This window comes from Juglans regia, chromosome 2, assembly GCF_001411555.2.
Source record: "Juglans regia cultivar Chandler chromosome 2, Walnut 2.0, whole genome shotgun sequence".
Taxonomy (NCBI): Eukaryota; Viridiplantae; Streptophyta; class Magnoliopsida; order Fagales; family Juglandaceae; genus Juglans; species Juglans regia.
Window position 1 is genome coordinate 2113318 of NC_049902.1, and position 21884 is coordinate 2135201.

The window sequence follows — 21884 nt, forward strand, 5'->3', positions numbered from 1 at the left end:
ATCTCTCGTTGTGCATATCACTATCTCTTTCACTTGATTTCAGTGAGTTTTGCGGTTGCTTTGAATTGGGGTTGTGCGAAGTTGTTTGAGACATTATTAGGTAATGCCTTTATGAAACATTAGATAGTGATGTTCATTAACTACAAGTGTAAAATCAAGTAACACTGCAACATTGTGTCACAGAGCATTGATATAATCTTTAGGCAGCGTCTGCTCGATTTCGTTTTCATCATACTAAACTCACGAATTTAGGTTAGTTAATCTATAGCAATAGTATCGTTTTTTTTACTAGATATTATTATATGTATTTTTTAAAATTTTTATTTGAAAACGGTTGTTTTAGTTGTTTAGTAAGTATGGTATAATTGGAATTGCGTGGTTGGACTGAAATGCGGATAATGTGTAGTTGATGTGGTGGCTGTGTGGGATTTATAATTGCATGGCTGGTTGGGAATGGTGGTGACCAAGGGTGGAGCGTTGTATTGGTGTTGGTTGTCTTTGATTAAATGCATGTTGGTAAGAGGTAAGTTGTATGGGTTGTGTTTGGTTGTTGGGTGGAGATTTTAGTGTCTGTGTTGGGGTTTAAATGCTAATGGTTTGAGGAGGGTCGGGTTTAATTTTATGATGGATGGGTATTGAGTTAAAAAGGGGCTGGTTTGGGTTGTTACTCAATAATTAGTAGCTTACTGGATTGGTTTATTAAATGTTTGTTATATGTTTTGACTAGGTGGTGATACTGTTAAAGTTCAGACTCAAGGCATAGATAATACACGGAAGTCAGGTAAGTGGGGTTTATATGCTAGATTTGTATAAAAATAAATGAACTGAGGTTGGGTTGTAGAATGTGCATGATATGTTTTTAAAAGAAAACGTGAAAACAACTTCAATATATGTGTTTTGCATTCACTCATGAAAATCTATATGAAAGAGAAAAATGCTTTTTAACATGAATAGTGTAGATCACATGAGCAATATTTGACATATTTCTGAAATGTACAAAAGAGCGAATATGAAAATTGAGATTTTTATACATGTGATATGAAATGTTTTGAATCTGTTATTGATCATCTGAAAATGATATGAATGTGTTCTGCACGTGGTTTGATATTATATGGATATGAAAAACGTTTAGCATACTTATCTGTTTTGATTCTGATTCTGATTCTGAATATGGTTCTGATATGATGATACTGTTCACATGATATGGTTGGTACGAACATGATATGATATGATATGAGTACACCCACTTTGGAAATAAAGTGATCTTTTATGTGTTCTTTCCTTTGTACACACTCAGAACTCCGAGATTGAAAAATTGAATGTTTCATAATATGATACCGTCTGGTTTGGTTATCGGGGAAAACACAACCCTACTACAGGAGTTAAATATGGTATATGATATGATAAGATGAAGATGTTCAGTTATGTTATGTTATGTCAAAGCATTTTTTAATATAAAAATGGTTTTTGAATATGAAAATGGTTTATGAATGTAAAAAGATTAAAAAGTCGCTATAATTTTCTGATAACACGTTTTTGAGATGTGCATATGAAAATGAAATGTTGTCTCTACATACTGAACTTTCTGAAAATGCTCGTGTTTACATACTATTGTATGTTCTTTGCTTACTGAGTTGTTGATAACTCACCCATTATCTTTACAATATTTTTCAAATGATATTGATGAACCAGTTGGGGGTCAAGAATAAAAATTAGAGCTTGGCTAACTGTGGATAGAGGGTCAAGTACCTAAGGGCACCATTGTTAATAGAAGGGTTTACTTTGATTATTTGGAGTTCTTTATGTTATTTGGATCTATTGAGACTTAAAGATTTATCGATTTATTATGTTGAGACTACTAGGAGATTATGGACCCCTTGATTTATATTATTATTGTAGTGATGACTTGTGGAGGTTATAATGTGTTTATTTGAAAAATATGATATTGTTTACTGTTTATGAAATCTTTGGAGATTTTAGATGTGTTAGGAGACATATTTATAAGTGACAAGTAGTAATCGTCCAACCCTACGAGGCGTTAGAATCTAGCTAGCATATAGGCATTTCAAATTAATTATTTAAGATTGTAAGAGGCGTGTATATATATATATATATATATATATATATATAACTAAATAAATAAACAATGAAAAAAGATATTGGTTGTTGCACTATTTGAGGGACTTAATTAGATGATGCTTGGATAATGAAATGAGATGAGAATTTTGTAAATAATAATAAGATGGTATGTGAATAATATTAAGATAGTTTGAGTTAAGTATTTATTGAGTTTTGGAAAAGGAAAGAGAAAATTTTGAATAAAAAATATTATAAAATTAAAATATTATTAGAATCTAATTTTTTTAATATTAGTTTTATTTTGAGATTTGAGATTTGAGAATTTTGAATTATTTTTTATTTTCTCTTAAAAAATTGAAAAAGTTGTAATAATTAGTTTGAAAAAATTGTAATGATTAGTTTAAAAAAGTTGTAATAATTAATTTGAAATATTTAAATGATATTTAGAAAGAATATAAAATAAGATTAGATTAAATAAAATTTATTTCCGAACACTGCTTGGTTCTTACGTAGGATAATGATATGCTTACTATCCTCTTACCATCATTTTATTATTTTATAGTGTATTTGAAATTTTTATTTTAATTTATTTTATTTTAAATATTTTTTAACATTCGTAATCATTAAAAAAATTGATAAAAAATATATAATTTATCTAATAATCATTTTCTTAATCGTTAAGTTAAAAAAAACTTTAATAAAAATTAAGTGATATAGAAAATAATAAAATATCATTATCCTCTTACCGTAAGAGTCTTACGTATAGTTGTTAAGGAACACGTACAGTACCTATCCAAATAGAAGACTCTTTTTCCTTCTTTCTTTTCTCCCACAAATTTCTAAGAGAACAGTACGTACTTCCTAACAAGACAGATATTGCCTGTACTGCCCTGTACACAGATCACAAGCCGATATGACAGTATGGTGAAAGTGCGTGCGTAAGACGAGAGCTACAAGTTATGAAAAAGATGGCCGGCTTGGTTTTGAAGAAAATGGCGGAGGGAGAGACAACGTGTCATGGTGTGGAGGAATCCACGCATGCATGGTGGTGTCTCGCTGCAAAGCTTCAGCAATGCCACATGGAATGAGAAATAGAGAGAGAGAGAGAGAGAGAGAGAGAGAAGATAGAGATAGAGGATCCGAGGAGAGATCGGAGAGAAGACAGGTTCTTGAAAATGTAATGAACTTTTCCCCAACAATCCGACAAGAGCTGGCGCAAGCTGATCATCTGAGTCTGATGGCCAAATTCAAGAAGCCAAGATTCTGCCGCTTGTTACTTGTGTATATATATATATATATGTGTGTGTGTGTGAAGTGTCGAAAAATTAACACACGCATTATATACAACTGAAAAAGCCGCGTAGCCAAGTGCAGAACACTGAGGAAATGGCCCTGCAACAATGGTTGATACAATCATGGAAAGAGCTACACAAAGTACCCGTCTATCTCCTCCTATCTCTACTCTTTCTCTTTTCATTTCAGCGTTTTTGTAAACGTATATTTAAAACCACCAAACTCAATTTGCCTCCATCCCCACCAAAGCTTCCAATTATAGGCAACCTTCACCAGCTTCGCAAGCTCTCACACCGCTCTTTTCGAGCCCTTTCTGAGAAGTATGGCCCCATAATACTCTTACACTTGGGTCATACTCCAACCTTGATAGTGTCATCTGCCGATATAGCCAGAGAAGTCATGAACTCGCATGATATTGTTTTCTCAAACCGGCCCCAAACTACAGCCGCCAACACCTTACTCTATGGTTGCACTGACGTTGGGTTCGCACCCTATGGTGAGTATTGGAGACAAGTTAGGAAGATTTGTGTTCTTGAGCTTTTGAGCCTTAAAAGAGTGCAATCGTTTCAGTATGTAAGGGAAGAAGAAGTTGATTCATTAATGAAAAAGATACACGAGTCGTGCATCAAACAGACTCATGTTAATCTTAGTGAGATGATCATTGCAACCTCAAAAAACATAGTCTCAAGATGTGTATTTGGACGGAAGTTTGAAGAAGAAAATGGTAAGAGAAGTTTTGAAGATCTATCAAGAAGGATACTGGCACTATTGACATCATTTTGTTTGGGTGACTTTTTCCCTTATTTGGGATGGATTGATGTTCTTACGGGGTTCATCCCGAATCTCAAAGCTACTTTTAGAGAATTAGATGTATTTTTTGCTCAAGTGATTGAAGAACACAAGACAAGGAATTGTAATGATGACCGGCCTTATACGAAAGATTTCGTAGATATTCTTCTTCAACTTCAAAGGGATGGAATGCTCGAATTTGAGTTCACCGAAGACAACCTCAAAGGAATCTTACTGGTCATTAATTTCTCTCCTCTCTATTTTCTCTCTCTCTCTCCCTCCCCAGTCTCTATATGTAAGTGTATGCTACAAATACCAAACACACCCACACAAATTAAGTACTGCACATAAGTCTAGCTAATGTTTCTCTTTTCAAAACTCAGGACATGTTTGTCGCAGGAAGTGATACGACTTCAACAACTTTAGAATGGTTAATGGCAGAGCTCATAAAGAATCCAAATATCATGAAAAAAGCACAAGAAGAGGTGAGAAGAGTGGTGGGAATGAAGTCAAAAATAGATGTGAATGACATCAATCAAATGAATTACTTGAAATGTATCTTGAAGGAAACTCTCAGAGTACATCCACCAGCTCCTCTTTCGGTACCTCGAGAAACATCATCAAGTGTGATATTAGGAGGTTATTATATTCCGCCAAAAGCCAAGGTATTTGTCAATACATGGGCAATCCAAATGGACTCTTCCGTATGGGATAAGCCAGAAGAGTTCCTTCCTGAGAGATTTATAAACAACCCAGTTGATTTTAAAGGTCAAGACTTTGAATTCATCCCATTTGGAGGTGGGAGAAGGGGATGCCCAGGGTTGACATTCGGTGTTACTACAATTGAGTATGTGATTGCCAACCTCTTGTGTTGGTTTGACTGGAGGTTGCCTAGTCCAATTGCGCAGGGGGAAGATGACTTGGACATGAGGGAAGTTAACTACTCACTTGTTGTGACTAAGAAATTTCCTCTTCATCTTGTACCAATATTGTACTCCCCATGATACATCCAGATCAGATTCACGAGTTATGTTCATGATATGACTTTTCCTGAGGTGATTTGCCTCATCTATTTAGGATCATATGAGAATTTGTGAATAATAATAAAATAGTATGTGAATAATAATGAAATAGTTTATAAATAATAGTAAAATTATTTTAATTAAGGATGTTTTACTGAGTGTTGGGAAAGAATAAAGAAAATATTGAATAAAAATATTGTAAAGTTAAAATATTGTAAGAATATAATTTTTCAATATTATGTTTGTTTTGAAATTTGAAAAAGTTGTATTGTTTTTTATATTTTATTTGAAAATTTGAAAAATTTGTAATGATTAGGTAATAATTAGATGAAAAAATTAAAAATTTCAAATTGAAAAATGATATATTTCAATGATATGTTTGGGAATGAAATTATAAAAAGTTTTGAAATGAGATGAGATTATCTCACTTTCCAAACAAATCTCTAAAATTTATTGTTTTTTCTTAATGAAATGAAAGGTTGTCATATAATGAAAAATGCTACACTTGCAACAAACAAATCTTAGGTATTTTATAAAATTGAAGACACATCATGTAACACTCGAGCCCAGGACCGAGCCTAGACCAAGTCGAGTTCTATAAATTGTTTTTTAGGTTAATATTTATAGGAAGCCTATTTGAGATTTATCAAGTAATTTGAATATTTCTTGGGCCCAAAATATATATTACTATGGCGGAATATGGATTTTTATTAAACTTGATAATTAGTTTAAAGCCTTTTAATATTTTATGATCTAAGTGAAATTTGTTTATTTGGTAATTGACCCGAAAAATTTATTGGACGAGTTGGATTATTTTAGAATTTGAGGCCCATGGAAATTTATTGAATACTAGGCCCATGAAAATTTTAGGCAAGCTCTGGAATATAATGGGCCAACCTATTTCCTGGAGCCCAAACTATAGACCCAACAGAAAAACACTAGGATCCATGGGTCAAGCCCATAAAATGGACCCAAATCCATTAGGCCAAGACCAGTTTGTGTATAAATTTTCAAGCCATGTACGTATACTCATCTTCCTCATCAAAAGCTAGGATTGAAGCACCCTTCCTCCACGTTCAGATAATCAAAAACCAAAGCCCCACGTCGCATTCTCTCCTTCATGCCAACCCAAACCGCAAGTCGTAGCATCCTCCCACACCAAAACTCCTTCATTTCACAACAACCACAAGCCGCAACAAAACCACCAAGAGACCACGCCCCAAACCAAAACTAAGCCATGCCTGCCCATTCTACCAAGCACACGGATCACACGACAACACTCTGGTATATATTAAGCCCTACCTAGGCCCCATGTTTTTGTTAACCCACACTCCTCCACCTTAGCACCTGGTCGGGTTGAGAGAAATGAAACCAACCCACCATTCAGCCTCTCATCACGGCCAAAGAAGCCCACGCATACCATGACTTTTCACCCTTATGGCCTCCCCTCAACCCCCTATAGCACGAAACAGCAGCCTCCAAGACGACCCTCACCGCTACACCATGAGACAACCAAGCACTCCACGGCATCGTAAGGAAAGTGCACCATGAAAGCCCCACGTCTAACCGTTGTGGACAACCAACAAAACTACTGGTAACCTATTTTCAACCACCATAACCAGCCACGAACCACCATGAAAACAACCTAGCTGACGTGTCCCAACAACCTAGCAAGCCTCCACGTCCCCTATTTTCCCTACACCTAAATAGAGCACGGCTATTCTTCCTCCAAGCACGGCAAACTAGCAAACAGTAACACTCTTCAGCCGTCCAACATAGAAAAAGATTGGGCCACCCTACGTTAGAACCACTGTGGTTAGCCTCCACTGCCTAGAGCTGCCACTATGAGTCAAGGCCATTGTCCCCTCTCGATAAGCCGATCGCAACTCTCTCTCTTGCTACGTGATTCTCTCTCCCTCACAGTGCACTACCGTCGTGCTCCACTGTCGACCTCAGCCCAACCACCATTTCACTGCTCATTGCCTCTTTCTCGGTGAGTTTTCATCACGACGATTATTCCCTAGTAAGTTCCTGTCTCTCAATTCATTTCTCCAGTGGATCTGTTTTTCTCATAATTGCATGGGGTCTTCAAGGCTTTTACTTCCTTTGGGTCTAGCATGTCTGTTAACGTTGTGATTCGCACGTCTTTGGGCCAGGCTCCGACAACTCAGGTTTTCATAAATGAGCCTACAAAAGATGGAGAGAAGTGCAACTTGAAGAGAGCAGCTTTGGGGCCGAGTAACATCTGATACCAAAGTCAGTCAATATTCTTGGAAGTTTGTAAATAAGTAAGGGAGTCTAGAGATCAGAGATAGTTCTTCGTACTTAGAGCTGGCTATTTATATTGTGGTAGAGGGGTGCAGATTGTCTTTGTCTCCACAAAATCCGTACCTTCTTTTCTGTTTCTACTGTCAGACTTTCTTTAATGCGGCATGGCTCTGCATCAACTCCATAAATGTGACGTGTAACTTAGCAACGGTGTCATTAATACGGTGCAGTTCCCTGACTTCGTGTCCGCTCCCTACAAACCGTAGATGATTTGATGTCGATTGGATCGATGGCCTTTCATATTTCCCGTTGCACTCTGCGCAAGTCTTTGGGCTTTGAAAGCGGCTCAAGACTGTCAGGCTGATATGTCTTGTCAACTATTCGGCCCCCCTTCTTGGCAGACACTCCAACCCCTAAGCAGACTAGGGGCCCTTGGGTCGGGTATTGGGCCTAGGTCTAGTGGACTTTAGGCAGTGGGAAAAATCCCCTTACATTGTCTAAAACCTTAGTTATTAACAAAAGTGACACTAAGCCTTTCTACCGTGTAGTCTTCTTGTGAAACAATAAAGTTTGTTCTGAGTAATTACTTTAAAAAATGCTTGGGGTCCAGAGAGTGGATTCCATCAGTTTTTTTTTAACTTAGTGATTAGCTAAGTATTTTTTAATGATGTTATGAAGTTTGTTTTAAATGTTTAAGGATATGAAAAAAATAAAAATAAAAGCACCAAATGGCCTTCTCGGTGAGTTTTCTCGTGCTAACATGTTTTGATAAATAATATGTTTTGGTTTTGCATTCTATTACTAGCTCATGTTTACACACTAGTATATATTCTCTGCTTACTGAGTTATTGATAACTTACTCATTATCTCCACAATATTTTCAGATAATTTTGATGGTTCAGATGGAAATCAAGAGTATGAAGCATGACCAAGATTAGATGATCGTAGAGGAATAAGTGTCAAAGGGTACAAGTAATTATTAGAGAGTCATATTCAGTAGATTTATTATTTTATATTGATTTGAGTATTTTGAGACGTGAATATTTTTTAGTCTTGATGGAGATTTTAGTTTGTTATGTTGAGGTCTATTTTTGGTGTTCTTGTGGATGAACATATATATTTGGTTTGAACAAGTAAATTTATATTTATGGAGTCTCTAGAGTATATATAATTTGCGCTATGGGAGATGAATTTAGGTGACAGGAGCTAACTCCCTGAACTTTTGGGACAGAATGTTACACATAGCCTATGTATTAAATATTGATCTAACTAACGTTTTATATAAACTTTTATTAATGGTGACAGGCCAGTTTGTAAAGTCTGTGTAGTAAAATTTGTACTGGCATTATTGGATTGAAATTAATTTAAGGGGACTTCAACTTTAATAATTTTGGAGACGTAATGTTCAATAGAATTGGCTTCCTTGCTACTTGTAGTTTCAAAGTACGTAGAATATTGCTTCTAGTGCATTTAAAGCATGTCATCAGTAAGAGTAGTGCATTCCAAACTTCTGAAATTAATAAATTTAATTTAATCTAAACTTACGTAAAAAATTTTAAAAAAAAAAAAAAAGTCTTAGATGTGAATTTTTTTAATGTTAAATATGTTTTATTCTCTCCATAAATCATATATAATAGGCTCGTTGATTAATCATGTAAATCCAAATTTTTTAATTTGATTTATTATGTTGTATATATGATATATGTATGTTTAAATTCGTTTTGAATATCATAATATGTTTTTCCATTGGTCATTTTGTTTGCCTTTTATTTTGAAAACTTAAGTTGAACAATATGGACAAATCAAAAACTTTAAATCATAAATATTGTTAAAATTAGGTTTTAAAATAAAAATAAATTGAACGAACTTTTTCAATTTTTAATATTGTTGATATAAGGTTTTAAAACAAAGTAAATGATTTTTTTTTTATAAATTATTTGTTTGTCTCTAATATTGAGAATGAATGTGATGATCATTATATAATGATCTTTATTTGTTGAAAGAACATTGAGTTCAATTGACAAGTTAAATATTTTTATTTTTTATTTTACCTTCAAACTTAAAATTTCTTGTATACTGATACACGATTTTAAATAATCTTTTAATTTTTATTATATACAAACTTTTATATATCTTACGCCCCTTTACATAAATCCTGCTTCATCCTTGGATCACCCAAAGTGCCAAAACTCTTTAATTTTAGCTCTTTACTCACAATCCCAATATATATAAAGCATATTTTTTAAAAAATAACATTAAAAATTATCAACTATCTTTACAAAACTCAATAGACAATTAATACATCTCGATGATCTACACGATGCATCACCAAAGTATAATAATATTCTTAAAAGATTCGCCAGAGCATATGCAGCTGCAAGACTGGATAAGACTAGTAAATGAGGCCATAGAAACAAAAATTGGATTAAAAATTTAAAATCATTGATTCTTTTTTATTTCTTCCCAGAAGCATGAAAAAAGTTATTTTACTCTTGATTATTTGATATTTATGTTGCGAGAAGACTTTAAAGCAGAAGGTTGCCCAAAGTCTTATCTTCTTCAGACTTTAGGATACCAAGATCAGAGCCTAGAATATTCTTATAATTGATTATATATTTTAGTAGTAAATGACTAGTCCTATACAATCGGTTAACCAGAATCCAAAAGACCTGTCTCCATGCTATAAACTACTGTCGGTCCTTGTGTCATCATGCTATAAACTATTTTACTCAGATCCTTGTTATAATTATCTAGACTCCTAATTTAGTTCATAATCTTTGTGGTAGAAAGAAGGGCTTAAGGCAGCATGGATCCAATGACCTTCTTGTTGCATAAATGGTGGCAAGAGCTGCATATAAGCATCCCGTTGAATCCCAGCTTTCTCTTCTCTCTGCTTCTTCTGTTCTCCTTGCTGTATTTCCTTAAGCTTTCCAGAGGTGCCAAGCTCAACTTACCTCCCTCTCCTCCAAAACTGCCAATAATTGGAAACCTTCACCAGCTAGGGTCACTCCTCCACCGATCACTCCATGCTATCTCTGAGAAATATGGCCCTTTAGTGCTCTTACAAGTGGGCAATACCCCATTTCTTGTAGTTTCATCCTCCGAGATAGCTAGGGAAGTCTTGAAGGGCCATGATACAGTTTTCTCAGACAGGCCCCAAACAAGGGCAACAAATGTCCTTTTCTATGGATGCACTGACATTGCATTTTGTCCCTATGGTGAGTATTGGAGACATGCAAAGAAAATTTGTGTTCTTGAGATTTTAAGCCAAAGAAGAGTCCAAGGATTTCAATTTGTGAGGGAAGAAGAAACTGGGGAAATGGTTGAGAAGATTCAACGCTCATGTAAGAATGGAGCAGCAATTGATCTTGGTGAGATGTTTGTTACTATCTCAAACAACATAACTTGTAGATCTTCCCTTGGTCAAAAGTATGAAGGAGAAGAAGGTAGCATGAGTTTTGAACATTTATTAAGGAAGGCAATGGGGCTTGTAGGAGCATTTTGCTTTGGAGATTTCTTTCCTTCTTTGGGATGGATTGATGTTCTAACTGGATTTTCTAGAAGATTAAGAACCACTTCTAAAGCAATTAATACAGCCCTTGATCAAATAATTGAAGAACATGAGAAAAGAGGTGATACCGACCAATCTGATAGGAAAGACTTTGTGGATATTCTTCTCTATCTTCAGAAGAATGGCATGCTTGAAATCGATCTCACAAAAGAAAACATCAAAGCGATCCTTCTGGTATTTCTCTCATGCCTTGCTCATTCATTCACACAAGCATGACTAAAACTAAATCTTTCTTTTTCCTTATTGCAGGACATGTTTATGGGAGGAACTGATACCACTGCATCAACCATGGAATGGGCAATGGCAGAGCTTGTAAAAAATCCTAGTGTGATGAGGAAAGCCCAAGAAGAGGTCAGAGCCGTTGTGGGAAAAGTAAAAAAAGCAAAGGTAGATGAGGCTGATATAGATCAGATGGACTACTTAAAGTGTGTTGTCAAAGAAACTCTGAGATTACATGCTCCTGTTATGATTTCTCGCAAATCATCTGCAAGTGCCAAAGTTGAAGGTTATGATATTCCTCCCGGAACAACCATCTTGGTCAACACATGGACAATTCAAAGGGATCCCAAGTTATGGGACAGGCCGGAGGAGTTTCTCCCAGAGAGGTTTATAAACAACCCGATTGATTTCAAAGGCCATCATGATGAGTTCATTCCGTTTGGTATGGGGCGCAGGGGCTGCCCCGGGATAGCATTCGCTATCATAGAAGCTGAATATGTGTTGGCTAATCTCTTGTACTGGTTTGACTGGGAGTTGCCAGATGGTGCAACTTTGGAGCAATTGGACATGAGTGACATGTATAGGCCAATAATTGGCAAGAAAACACCACTTCTCCTTGTACCATTATTGCATTCTCCTAAATGAGCAATACATGATCATCCGTTTTGTAATATTTTTCATGAGAATTCATCACAATAGAATGGTTTCCTTAAAATATTTACAAGAATTTCTTTGCTTTTCTATTGAATATTGATGCAGAACCAGACTAGGAACATCACATACCTCAATAAGGACCATCAGGTCATGTTACTTGTGAGCACAATCCAACCAAAATACAATGAATTCCTTCAACTTCTCCATGCACCTTATCTTATTAGCCTCTCTAGCCATTAAACTAAAGAAAAATAACTTCAGAGTATCCATCTTCGAGTATACTCTGCACTAAAAAAATGTAAGATAAAGCGCCCCCCACCCCCCTCCAATTGCCAATAGGGTAAAATCTCTCAGTCTTCACTACTTCCAGATGTTTGGTCTTTTTCACTTTTTCCAGATAACATTGTCTGCTGCTGCTGTCTCTGAGTTCATCTGTTGACTCGCCACATAAGAGCTGCCAGTCCTACCTCAAGATGCAGTAGCTCCACCCCAGAAGCCATAGCCGTCATAGCAATAGATGCAAAAAGAGGCACTCTAAGAAACAAATCAATTCAGCTGAGTGTTGTAGTTCATAGTGGATACAATATACTTTTCCTAAAAAAATAACTGCTCTAGGACTGCAACGTGGATATTCAGGGAGATCCAATTCACAACCTAAACATTGTTAGAATAAGTAAAGTTGTCTTGGGAAAAAAATGAATCCATATGGTTCTGATTTATTAGTAGCCAAAAGTCATTTCATTGAGATACTCCAAATTTAAACACCATTAGTTCCTTACGATCATTCTTTGTAACAAGTTACAACCATATCTTAGAGGTATCTTGATTTTGAATTCATCAGGATCTTCATCCTCATTAAATTCAGGGCTTCTTCTAGGAGGCTTTGCACGTTCAGAAACCCCTCTAAATCTCTGCAGGCAACTACAGCAAATCAATCTGACCATCAGAAAATGTACATGAATGACTGGAGAAAAAGATCCTCGCAAGTTCCCTCGGTAGAAATGATAATTTTGTTGAGTAATCAAGAAGTTTCTTTCCTCCGCCATAAGTGAGGGTTTTAATAAACTCCAGAGGTTCGGTCCTCCTTCTGTGAAAAAAAAAAAAGTCAAGAAGTTTAGTTGTTGGAATCAAATCCCAGTTTTATTGTTGACAAAAAGTTTAGCTACGATTAAATGTTAAGAGGGAAGACTAAAAATTTGAAACAGATCTGGAAATTCTCTTGAGCCGTGTGGACTCTTATAAGTTTATCTTAGGAAATTTTGGAGTTGCATAGGTAGTTGGAAGATAGAACATGTGATTCTGAGTAGCAGTTAGACTTCTCACAGGATAGCTGAGAAAAGATGGATAAACATCCAAACAATAAAAATAAAAATTGGGTGCAGGAAAGGGTGAATTTTGTTGACAACCAAAACAAAATAAAATAAAATGCTGGCAAGAAATGAATGATAGTTTTTTTTAATCGGAATCGAAAAGATCCTAAACATTAAAAAGCTTTAAAATCATAAATAAATTAAACTATTACATTACAATTTACGAATGAGTTCCTCAATTATACTCTAATGCTATTAAAGCCACTGTTAATTATAACTAAATTATTGCATCCTCAAAATCCGATCCTTCAATAAGGGGGAAACCACAAAATATAACACACCCTTTGATTTCGGTTGATGAACCAGTAAGCTCACTTCGAGGGGAGCGCCTCCAGCAAGAAAGAAGAAGATTATAAGAGGGAAAATATAGAATTTGATTAAGATCTTTCATGCCATTACTAGTGTGTAGTTGGGGTTTCCCTCCACCTGAGTGAGGCCTTCTAATAAATGTAGAGATTCCACCCACTTCAAAAAAAAAAAGGTGTTGTCCCACTTACATATATTGACAAATCCTTAAACACTAAGGTAATAAAGCAGTAGACAAGGTATTAAGGTAATAAAATGGATCATGGCCCGACTACAGCAACAACAAAGTAATTAAACAGTAAAGCCCAAGGCCTACTCAACTACATACTTGGAAATAAGCACACACTAGCAGAATTCTTACTGAACCCAAGCCCGCTACAGCCTTAGCCAACCATTAACTAAAGACCTGAACTAAACTGAGTTCCCAACTGCAATTCCTACTGACTCTCACCTCTAAAACCCTCCACTTTACCACAAACCCGCCATCACCCCTCCAAACCCTAGCCTGGAACTCGGCGTGTAACAATTCCCCCTCCTTCAGAACATCTTGCCCGCAAGGTGTGGAAATGTCTCCTTCAACTATAATCATCTCTCAAGTTGTGTCATTTCTTCCTTGTCCTTGCCATCGAACCAAAAGTTTCACCTTCGCCCGATTCCCGAATTTCATCATTTAGCATCCTAGGATTTCTTCTAGCTCTGGTTTGAGGACTCCTTGGTCATCTACCGGTGGTAGAGACGGAATGACAGTGAACTTGGAGCCTAGATTTCTCTTCAACTGGGATAAATGGAATGGGGGGTGGATGCAGGAAGTTGGGGGCAAATGAAACTTGTAGTCGACGGTTCCCACCCTGTGCAGCACCTAGAAGGGACAAAAATATCTAGGGGATAGGGGATAAATTGAGCTTACGGTGGTGGCTCATTGATGTTTGTTGGTAAGGCTGCAATCTGAGGCATACCCACTCCTCAAACTCTTGCTCTTTTCTTTAGAAATCAGTGTACCTCTTCATGCGTTCTTGGACATTTTGCATATTGTGGCATAGCAATAGTGAGATTTGGTCTTTGGATATCAAATATCTTAAGTAATTTTTCATAGTCATGTTGACTGCTTCTATCTGCCCATCTAATTGTGGGTAGTAAGCAATGCTTAGGTTTAGCTGAACTCCTTGTAGTTTGAATAGCTCCTGTAAAAAATGGTTGGTAAATGTGTTATCTCGATATGATATGATGGCAAGGGACAACCCATGTAGTTTGAAAATATTTTTTTGAAATAGTTCAACCACACTCTTGGTTGTATATAGATGTTTAAGAGTGGTAAAATGGCTATACTTGGTGAGCCTATCCACCACCACCACCACCCAGAGGTTGTTGAATCCATTTGAATTAGGAATCCACGAAATTCATGGAGATGTGAGTCCATGGTTGGAAAGGTATGGGAAGAGGCTGTAATAACCCATTGGGGTGAGTATTGTCCACATTCACCCTTTGGCATAGATTACAATCTCGAATAAATCTCTTCACATCATTCTTAAGTCCCGACCAATAGAATTCTCTTCTTATCCTATTAATTGACTTATCATACTCTGAATGTCCTCTCCAAGGGCTAGTGTGGGTGAGTTCTAGCAATTTCTTCTTGAACTCCTTCTACTAAGGGATGTACAGTTTGTTCTTGTACAATAGTAGTTCCTCTCTTATAGTGTATTCTAAGCTCAACTTATTTTTTTTGGAATAAGTTGATAAGAGTCTGTAGTTGCCATCTGTGGCATAGGCTGCCTTTAGTTCCTCCACCCACCCCATGGTTGGAAATGTAATTATCATCAGGATGCTTTCCTCCCCCTTCTCCTTTCTGGATAAGGCATCATCAACCCTATTCTCAATACATTTCTTGTATTCTACTAAGAAGTCATACCCCAATAACTTGGTGATCTACCTTTACTGCATAGGAGTCCCCACCTTCTGATCTAGCAAATACTTGAGACTCTGTTGGTCGATTTGTAACCACAAAGGTCTGCCCCAAAATGTATGGCCTCCGCTTAAGCACTACTGAAACAATATCAAAAAGCTCGTTCTCATGAGCCTGCAGAAGGCAATCTTGGCCTCTTCACACTATTGGAAACTATCCTTTTTGAGAGTTCTGGTCAATGGAGCAATAATCCCTTCATGATAAACCTGCGATAGTCTCCAATTAATCCCAAGAATCCTCTAAATAATTTTAGAGAGTTAGGCAAGAGTCAGTCCTTCATAAATTGCAGCTTATCTAGGTTAACTCTTACTCCTTGGGCCAAAATTAAATGGCTCATGTAAGCAATCTCCTTACACCCAAAATGACACTTGGACTGTTTGGCATACAATTGATGTTGTCTCTAGGTCTCCAAGGTCAGTTTAAGGTGCTCCACATGCTCACCTTCTGTTTTGTTGTAAACCAAAATGTCATAAAAAACAAGTATGAACTTTCTCAACTAAGAACGAAATACCTCATTCATAAACCTTTGAAAGGTAGAGGGTGCATTGGTTATGCCAAAGGGCATGACTAGGAACTTGTAGTGTCCTTCATGGGTCCTGAATACTATCTTATGCACATTAGAAGGTTTGATCCTAATTTGATAGTAACTCAACTTTTAATCCAATTTTGAAAAAACGACAGTACCATGTAATTCACCCATCAACTCCTTAACCACTAGTAGTCCACGCAACCTCCATGATCCATCAACCTTCCTCACTAGTAGAATTGGAGAGGAATAGGGGCTTTGGTTGGGTTGTATAACCCCTGAGTTCAACTACTCATTGACTATTTTTTTCAATTTCACCCTTTTGATAGTATGGGTATCTATAACGTCTAATTGAGATGGGCTTGGTGTCAGGAATTATATTGGTAACATGGTCATGGGTTCTAAGGAGCAGCCCTTTATGCCCACAAAACACATTTGCACACTGGAATACTAGCACTTGAACTGCTTCTGGAGTTTTATTTCCAGATTTTGGTTCCTTTCCATCTCTACTTCTATTACTTTATAAGAGAACTCTCTTCTCCAACTTATTAAGCTTATTAAAGGAGCCTTCCTCAATTAATTGTGTTGCAATCACTCTTTGGAATTTCATAGATTTTTACCCAAAATTAAACTTCATACTGAGTCTTCCAAAATTTCATAGAATGTTCCCCAACTCTCAAAGCCATTGTATACCCAACACCATATCACATATACCCAAGACCAATAAATGTACATCAACGGTCATAGTGATACCCAGGATTTTAACTTTAACCTCCTTACACTTCCTTTCATTATTTAACATTTCACCATTTGCTACCCTTACCTTAACTTTTTCAGTGTAATCTAGGGGTGATTTGGCCTTTTCGACCAAACTGGGTCCAAGGAATTATAAGTAGAACCAATGTCAACCAAGATAGTTATCCACTGGACTTTAATCTCATAGTTTTGGAATTATGGGAGCCTGTCAAGGCATGTAATGAAATCTCTGGATTTTCTAGATTATTATGCAATTCAACCACCTCAGGTCCTTCCTCCTTCTCAACTGCTACTTCTATTGATTCCTCACGGCCCTCCTTATCTAGTAATACCTCCTCCAAGAGATAGAATTTAGGGTTTTGGAACTTATGGGCACTGTGGTGGATGCCTCTGATAGTTAAGTCAGTGAGAAATTAGCTTCTCTTAATAAAAATAAATCATTTGGCGTAGAGTACATGGTGGTCTATTTATAAAGGTTGAGGTGTTCAACATGACATGACTCCTTCAAAGGCACGATTTTGGTGCTCAGTATGGTATTATCCTTTTATGAGCACAATTTTACAGTTAATGGTGTCCTTCTGGCATGGGTATCTTGTCCAGACTTATCTTCATGAATCCCAATTTTTGAAAAATATGGTTGGTTGAGAATCTTGAGATTTTTTGCTGAACATGATGTCTCCGTCATTTGGCCAAAGGTCGAGTCATTATATATTAACCACACATGAGTAAATAAAATAGGTGCCAACGCATTTAGTGATGGCCACACATGATTGTAGTTGCGGTCCATTTGAATGCCAAAATTGCATTGTATCTAAATGTGGCTATTCCATAGATGACGTGGTTCAACAAGAACAAAGTTTTTACTTTAAAAACTTATATATTTAAATAGATATATATATAGATATAAAACCTGATTAATTGGATTGATCTATACATTTATATATGAGTAACACTAGAGCTACCGTTGGGGGCTCCCGCTAGACATCGGACTCATTGTAAAGATCTAATATAGGCCTAAAATGGAACTGTTGTTTTGAAATTTGGAGTTACTTAATTCTGGTACTAATTAGTGAATAATATCTAATATGTATAGGAATTAACGACTCAGGTTCAGTGGTTCATAAGCATAATATTCTGATCTAAGCGAGTGACATAAAAATTGGAAAGTGAAGTTGGCTTGGGAATGACCAAAGATGAAGAACATCCAATTTATTGTTAGAACCAGCTAGCTTTGTAGACATGAAAGTTAAGCTCATACACACCCAAAAAAATGGCCCCACTGGTTTAACTTTACTCGCCCAGAAAAGAACAAAAATTCAGAGTTGTAAGAGCATTTTTCACATATATATATATATTGCATATTCCATGCAAGTATATATAGGTCCATCGGAGGATATGCATGGGAGTGTACAAGATCGAAGATTGGCAAGAAGCATAGGTTAGAACAGTACTGCTTAAGCATGTTCTATTCAATATCCATAGATATGCCCATCTGATAAGGTTGTGATGACATCGAGAGAGAGAGGGAGGCCGATATATATATATATATATATGTATAGTTTTTAATCTTAGAATGGATATACTGGATATATATGCGACTTTTTTTTTTAATCAAACCTTGGATAATTATGTTGAGAATTTTAAATAGTCGTGATGATATCGAGAGAGTTATCTTTGATGATAGTCCCTAATTATAAGAATCAAGCCAAATTTAGCTTCCATGATTACTTGCATGAATGAAAATATTAAAAATTGAATAATATTAGATACAATTTTAGAGTATGCAAGTCACGTTCACTCCGTTTAAAAAAGAGTAAAGTTTATTATTTTTTAAAATTTTTTAATGTAAGTCTCATATTTATCTATTTTTTTAAAAGAAATATACGATACTTACACACTTTAAGATTACAAATATCAATTCTAAAACTACGTACTCAGGTTGAAAGCCACTCATTTTGGTTTGTTGCCTCGTATGTTTGAGATTTATCTTATAAGTCAAGATCTAGCAAGTAGACGATGGATGGCTATATATGACGCCATGCATGCCGCAAAACATGTTTATTAAGAGAACAAAGAAACCAAGTCATCCCAATTGTTTATTTTCATCACCCCAAAATCCTGATAATTGTTTGTTTTCATTTTCATTATGAACTAAGAAATCAAATCAACCTTCATTATCTTAATCAAAATTTCTTTCAATCTCGAACCATGATGCATGCCGTAACCATTATGTCAAGATTCATGAGATGCGTGCCATGAGTGAGTTCGAGTACTCTCATTGGAGAGAAATAGATTCTTGAATAGAACCATACTTCATGTGTCTAAGTTTCTCAAATTCAAGCAAAAAATCTAAATGCATGCATAACTTTCGCATACACTTATACTTGATCTTCAAGGTACATTTCCTCTTCATTCAAGAATACTCTAAAAATTAATGAATTTACACATTTGCTAGAAAAAATAAAATGTTTTTCAACTTAATGTATTCACCGACTCAAAAGTGTAATGTTCAGATGTAAACCAAGATTACTAAAAAAGAAATTTTATACATCAGTCACTGTTCATTATCACACTCTATATATATATATATATATATTTTTAAAAGATATAAGAATATTTTTCATAATGTGTGTGATAATAAATAATAACTAATGAAAAAAAATACTAGAATAATAGAGGACGTGATTCAGAGAATAATCTAAAAAGTAGAAACTGGGCCATACACACAAAAAGATGTTTACAATGAGGTTTAGAGACAATGATGAATGCATTTTCCAATATAACATCGATCAGTTTTGGTCAAAGTCGATATAAAGTGCCACATGTTATCATCAACATTTGACTGCTCGTTCTATATTGTCTATGATCAGTGCCTGATTCAGTGGTCTTCTGGTCAAGAAAGTCGAAAAAAAGTATATGATATATGACAATTGCTATACGAAAAATAAATTCATAAAATGACGTAAATTTATATAACATGTTAAATTTATTTTATTAAAAAATTAATTTTATAATTTAATATATTATATCAAATTAAATCAGTTTATAAATTTATTTTAATAAAATTTTTTTATGATTAAAATTTTTTTTATTATATATATATATATAAACACACATATTTATGAATTATATTAGTTGCAAGTCAGTGGAAAATACTATATTTCATATATATTACTGACATGCTAAAATTTGATTTATAAATATAATTGATATTAAAACTAAAATTATCCTTAAAAACTACATTTTGGCATATTAATAATATGAAATATATTCTCTAAGCCAACTAAAAAAATATAAAATAAAAAAAAGTATAAATATTAGAGGGACAAAAGGCAAGATATAGTGGACGTACGATGCCACTTGGTGGGTTACGTTTTCTACTTTGCTTACGAGTGGGCTAGTATGACAAGAGCCACACTCTGTGGGGGCAACAGTCCAATCACACAAGCTGCTTCTCAGTCCTGACCACTAACTTCTCGAGGCCTCCCTTTTTCTTTTCTTTTTTTTTTTTCTTAATTATTGTTTTGTAACGTGTCCGCCTCACATAATTCTTTTTTTTTTTTCCTACAATTTTCTTTTGGAAATTCCATTTAGTGAACATGGGTTCAACACACATTACACACGTTTCAAGGCTATCGTTGAATCATTTGATTTTTTGTTTATATAAATGGTTTCATTGGTTTTGTTTATATATAAAGGTGCTAACTCTTAATAGTATTATTCTCTGTCAAATAAATGGATAAAATGTATTATAAAACCAGATAAAACATGGATAAAATGTATTTTTTAAATTAAAAAAATAAATGGATAAAAATGTAACAATTTTAACAGTTAGATTTGACAAGCAAATTTATTATTAAATTTAATTATTAATTTAATTTAGCTTAAACTATCAGTATTAATCCTCTAAATATTTATCGAATTTACTGGGATGTAAACTATAGGTTGAACCCGACTTGATGCAATGCATGGCGCTTCTGTTTTCGTCTATATCCCTCTGTTGGGTGGTTTCAAGTGGATCGATGTTATCATTTTGAAAAATTCTACTCATATACTAGGGATGAAAAAAAAAAATTTGTAAAATCGATTAAATCGACAGGTACGTTCAGTCTTGTTTGTAAGCGATTCAGTATGGTACCGATTCTTAAGAATCTAAACCGGTGTGGTACCGAATTTTATATTTTGAAAACCGATTTAAACCGAACCGAACCAATATATATATATATATATATAATTGTTTATATTATATGATATATATTATATGCTAAATTGTTAATTAATATAACATGAAATTCTAATTTTATTATTCAAGTCTATTAATATTATAACATAAAAATTTTAGGACAGGTTTTGGGGGTGAGATGAAAATTTTATGTTTTGTTTTTAAATTTAAAATATTATGTTTTAATATTATTATTGTTTTGGAATTTGAAAAATGTGTATTGAGATTTGAAAAATTTGAATTGTTTATTATATTTTGTATGGAGATTTAAAAAATGTGTAATGATGAAATGAGATGATATAAAAATTTTATATTTTGTCTTGTACCCCAAACCTACCCTTAATCTTATAATATAAAAGTAATATAACATAAAATTTAATCTTAAATATAAACATTAATATTAAGTTATCAATATAAACTTACTTTTCATATATATTAAGGATAAATACATTTTTGGCATAATAAATTATAATATATATTCTTTTTATAATACATTTTTACACATTTGATTATATATACTCATATAAAAGGTTTTGAACTTATATAGACTGTAGTTAAATTTAATATTATACTAGTATGTGTTAACTATTATGAAATAATGTACTTATAATATAATATAAATAAACTAATAGTTTAGTATATATAAACATCATATTATTTATAAACATAGATAATCCCTTAAAATCGAAAAAAATGGATTGAACTGGACTAAAATTCAAAAAATTAAAAGTTTTAATTTCAATAGTGAATCGATTCGGTATCGGTTCTTAAATTTTTAAAATCGGTGTATACTGAGTTCGATTCTAAAAAATATATAAAACCAGATCAAACCAAATCCATTACACCCCT

The 21884-nt window shown here is 34.6% G+C and overlaps 2 protein-coding genes across 2 annotated transcripts; both read left to right on the top strand.

The window, feature by feature from the left end:
* The first annotated feature begins 3408 nt into the window (after window positions 1-3408).
* LOC109005537 (cytochrome P450 71A1-like) lies at window positions 3409-5231 on the top strand. The gene is made up of 2 exons (XM_018984527.2): window positions 3409-4398; window positions 4545-5231. Exons 1-2 carry the CDS (start codon window positions 3466-3468, stop codon window positions 5163-5165), a joined length of 1554 nt encoding a protein of 517 aa, XP_018840072.1. The 5' UTR covers window positions 3409-3465; the 3' UTR covers window positions 5166-5231.
* Window positions 5232-10163: 4932 nt separating this feature from the next.
* On the top strand, window positions 10164-11956 carry LOC109005538 (cytochrome P450 71A1-like). The gene is made up of 2 exons (XM_018984528.2): window positions 10164-11196; window positions 11272-11956. Exons 1-2 carry the CDS (start codon window positions 10258-10260, stop codon window positions 11884-11886), a joined length of 1554 nt encoding a protein of 517 aa, XP_018840073.2. The 5' UTR covers window positions 10164-10257; the 3' UTR covers window positions 11887-11956.
* The last annotated feature ends 9928 nt before the right edge of the window (window positions 11957-21884 follow it).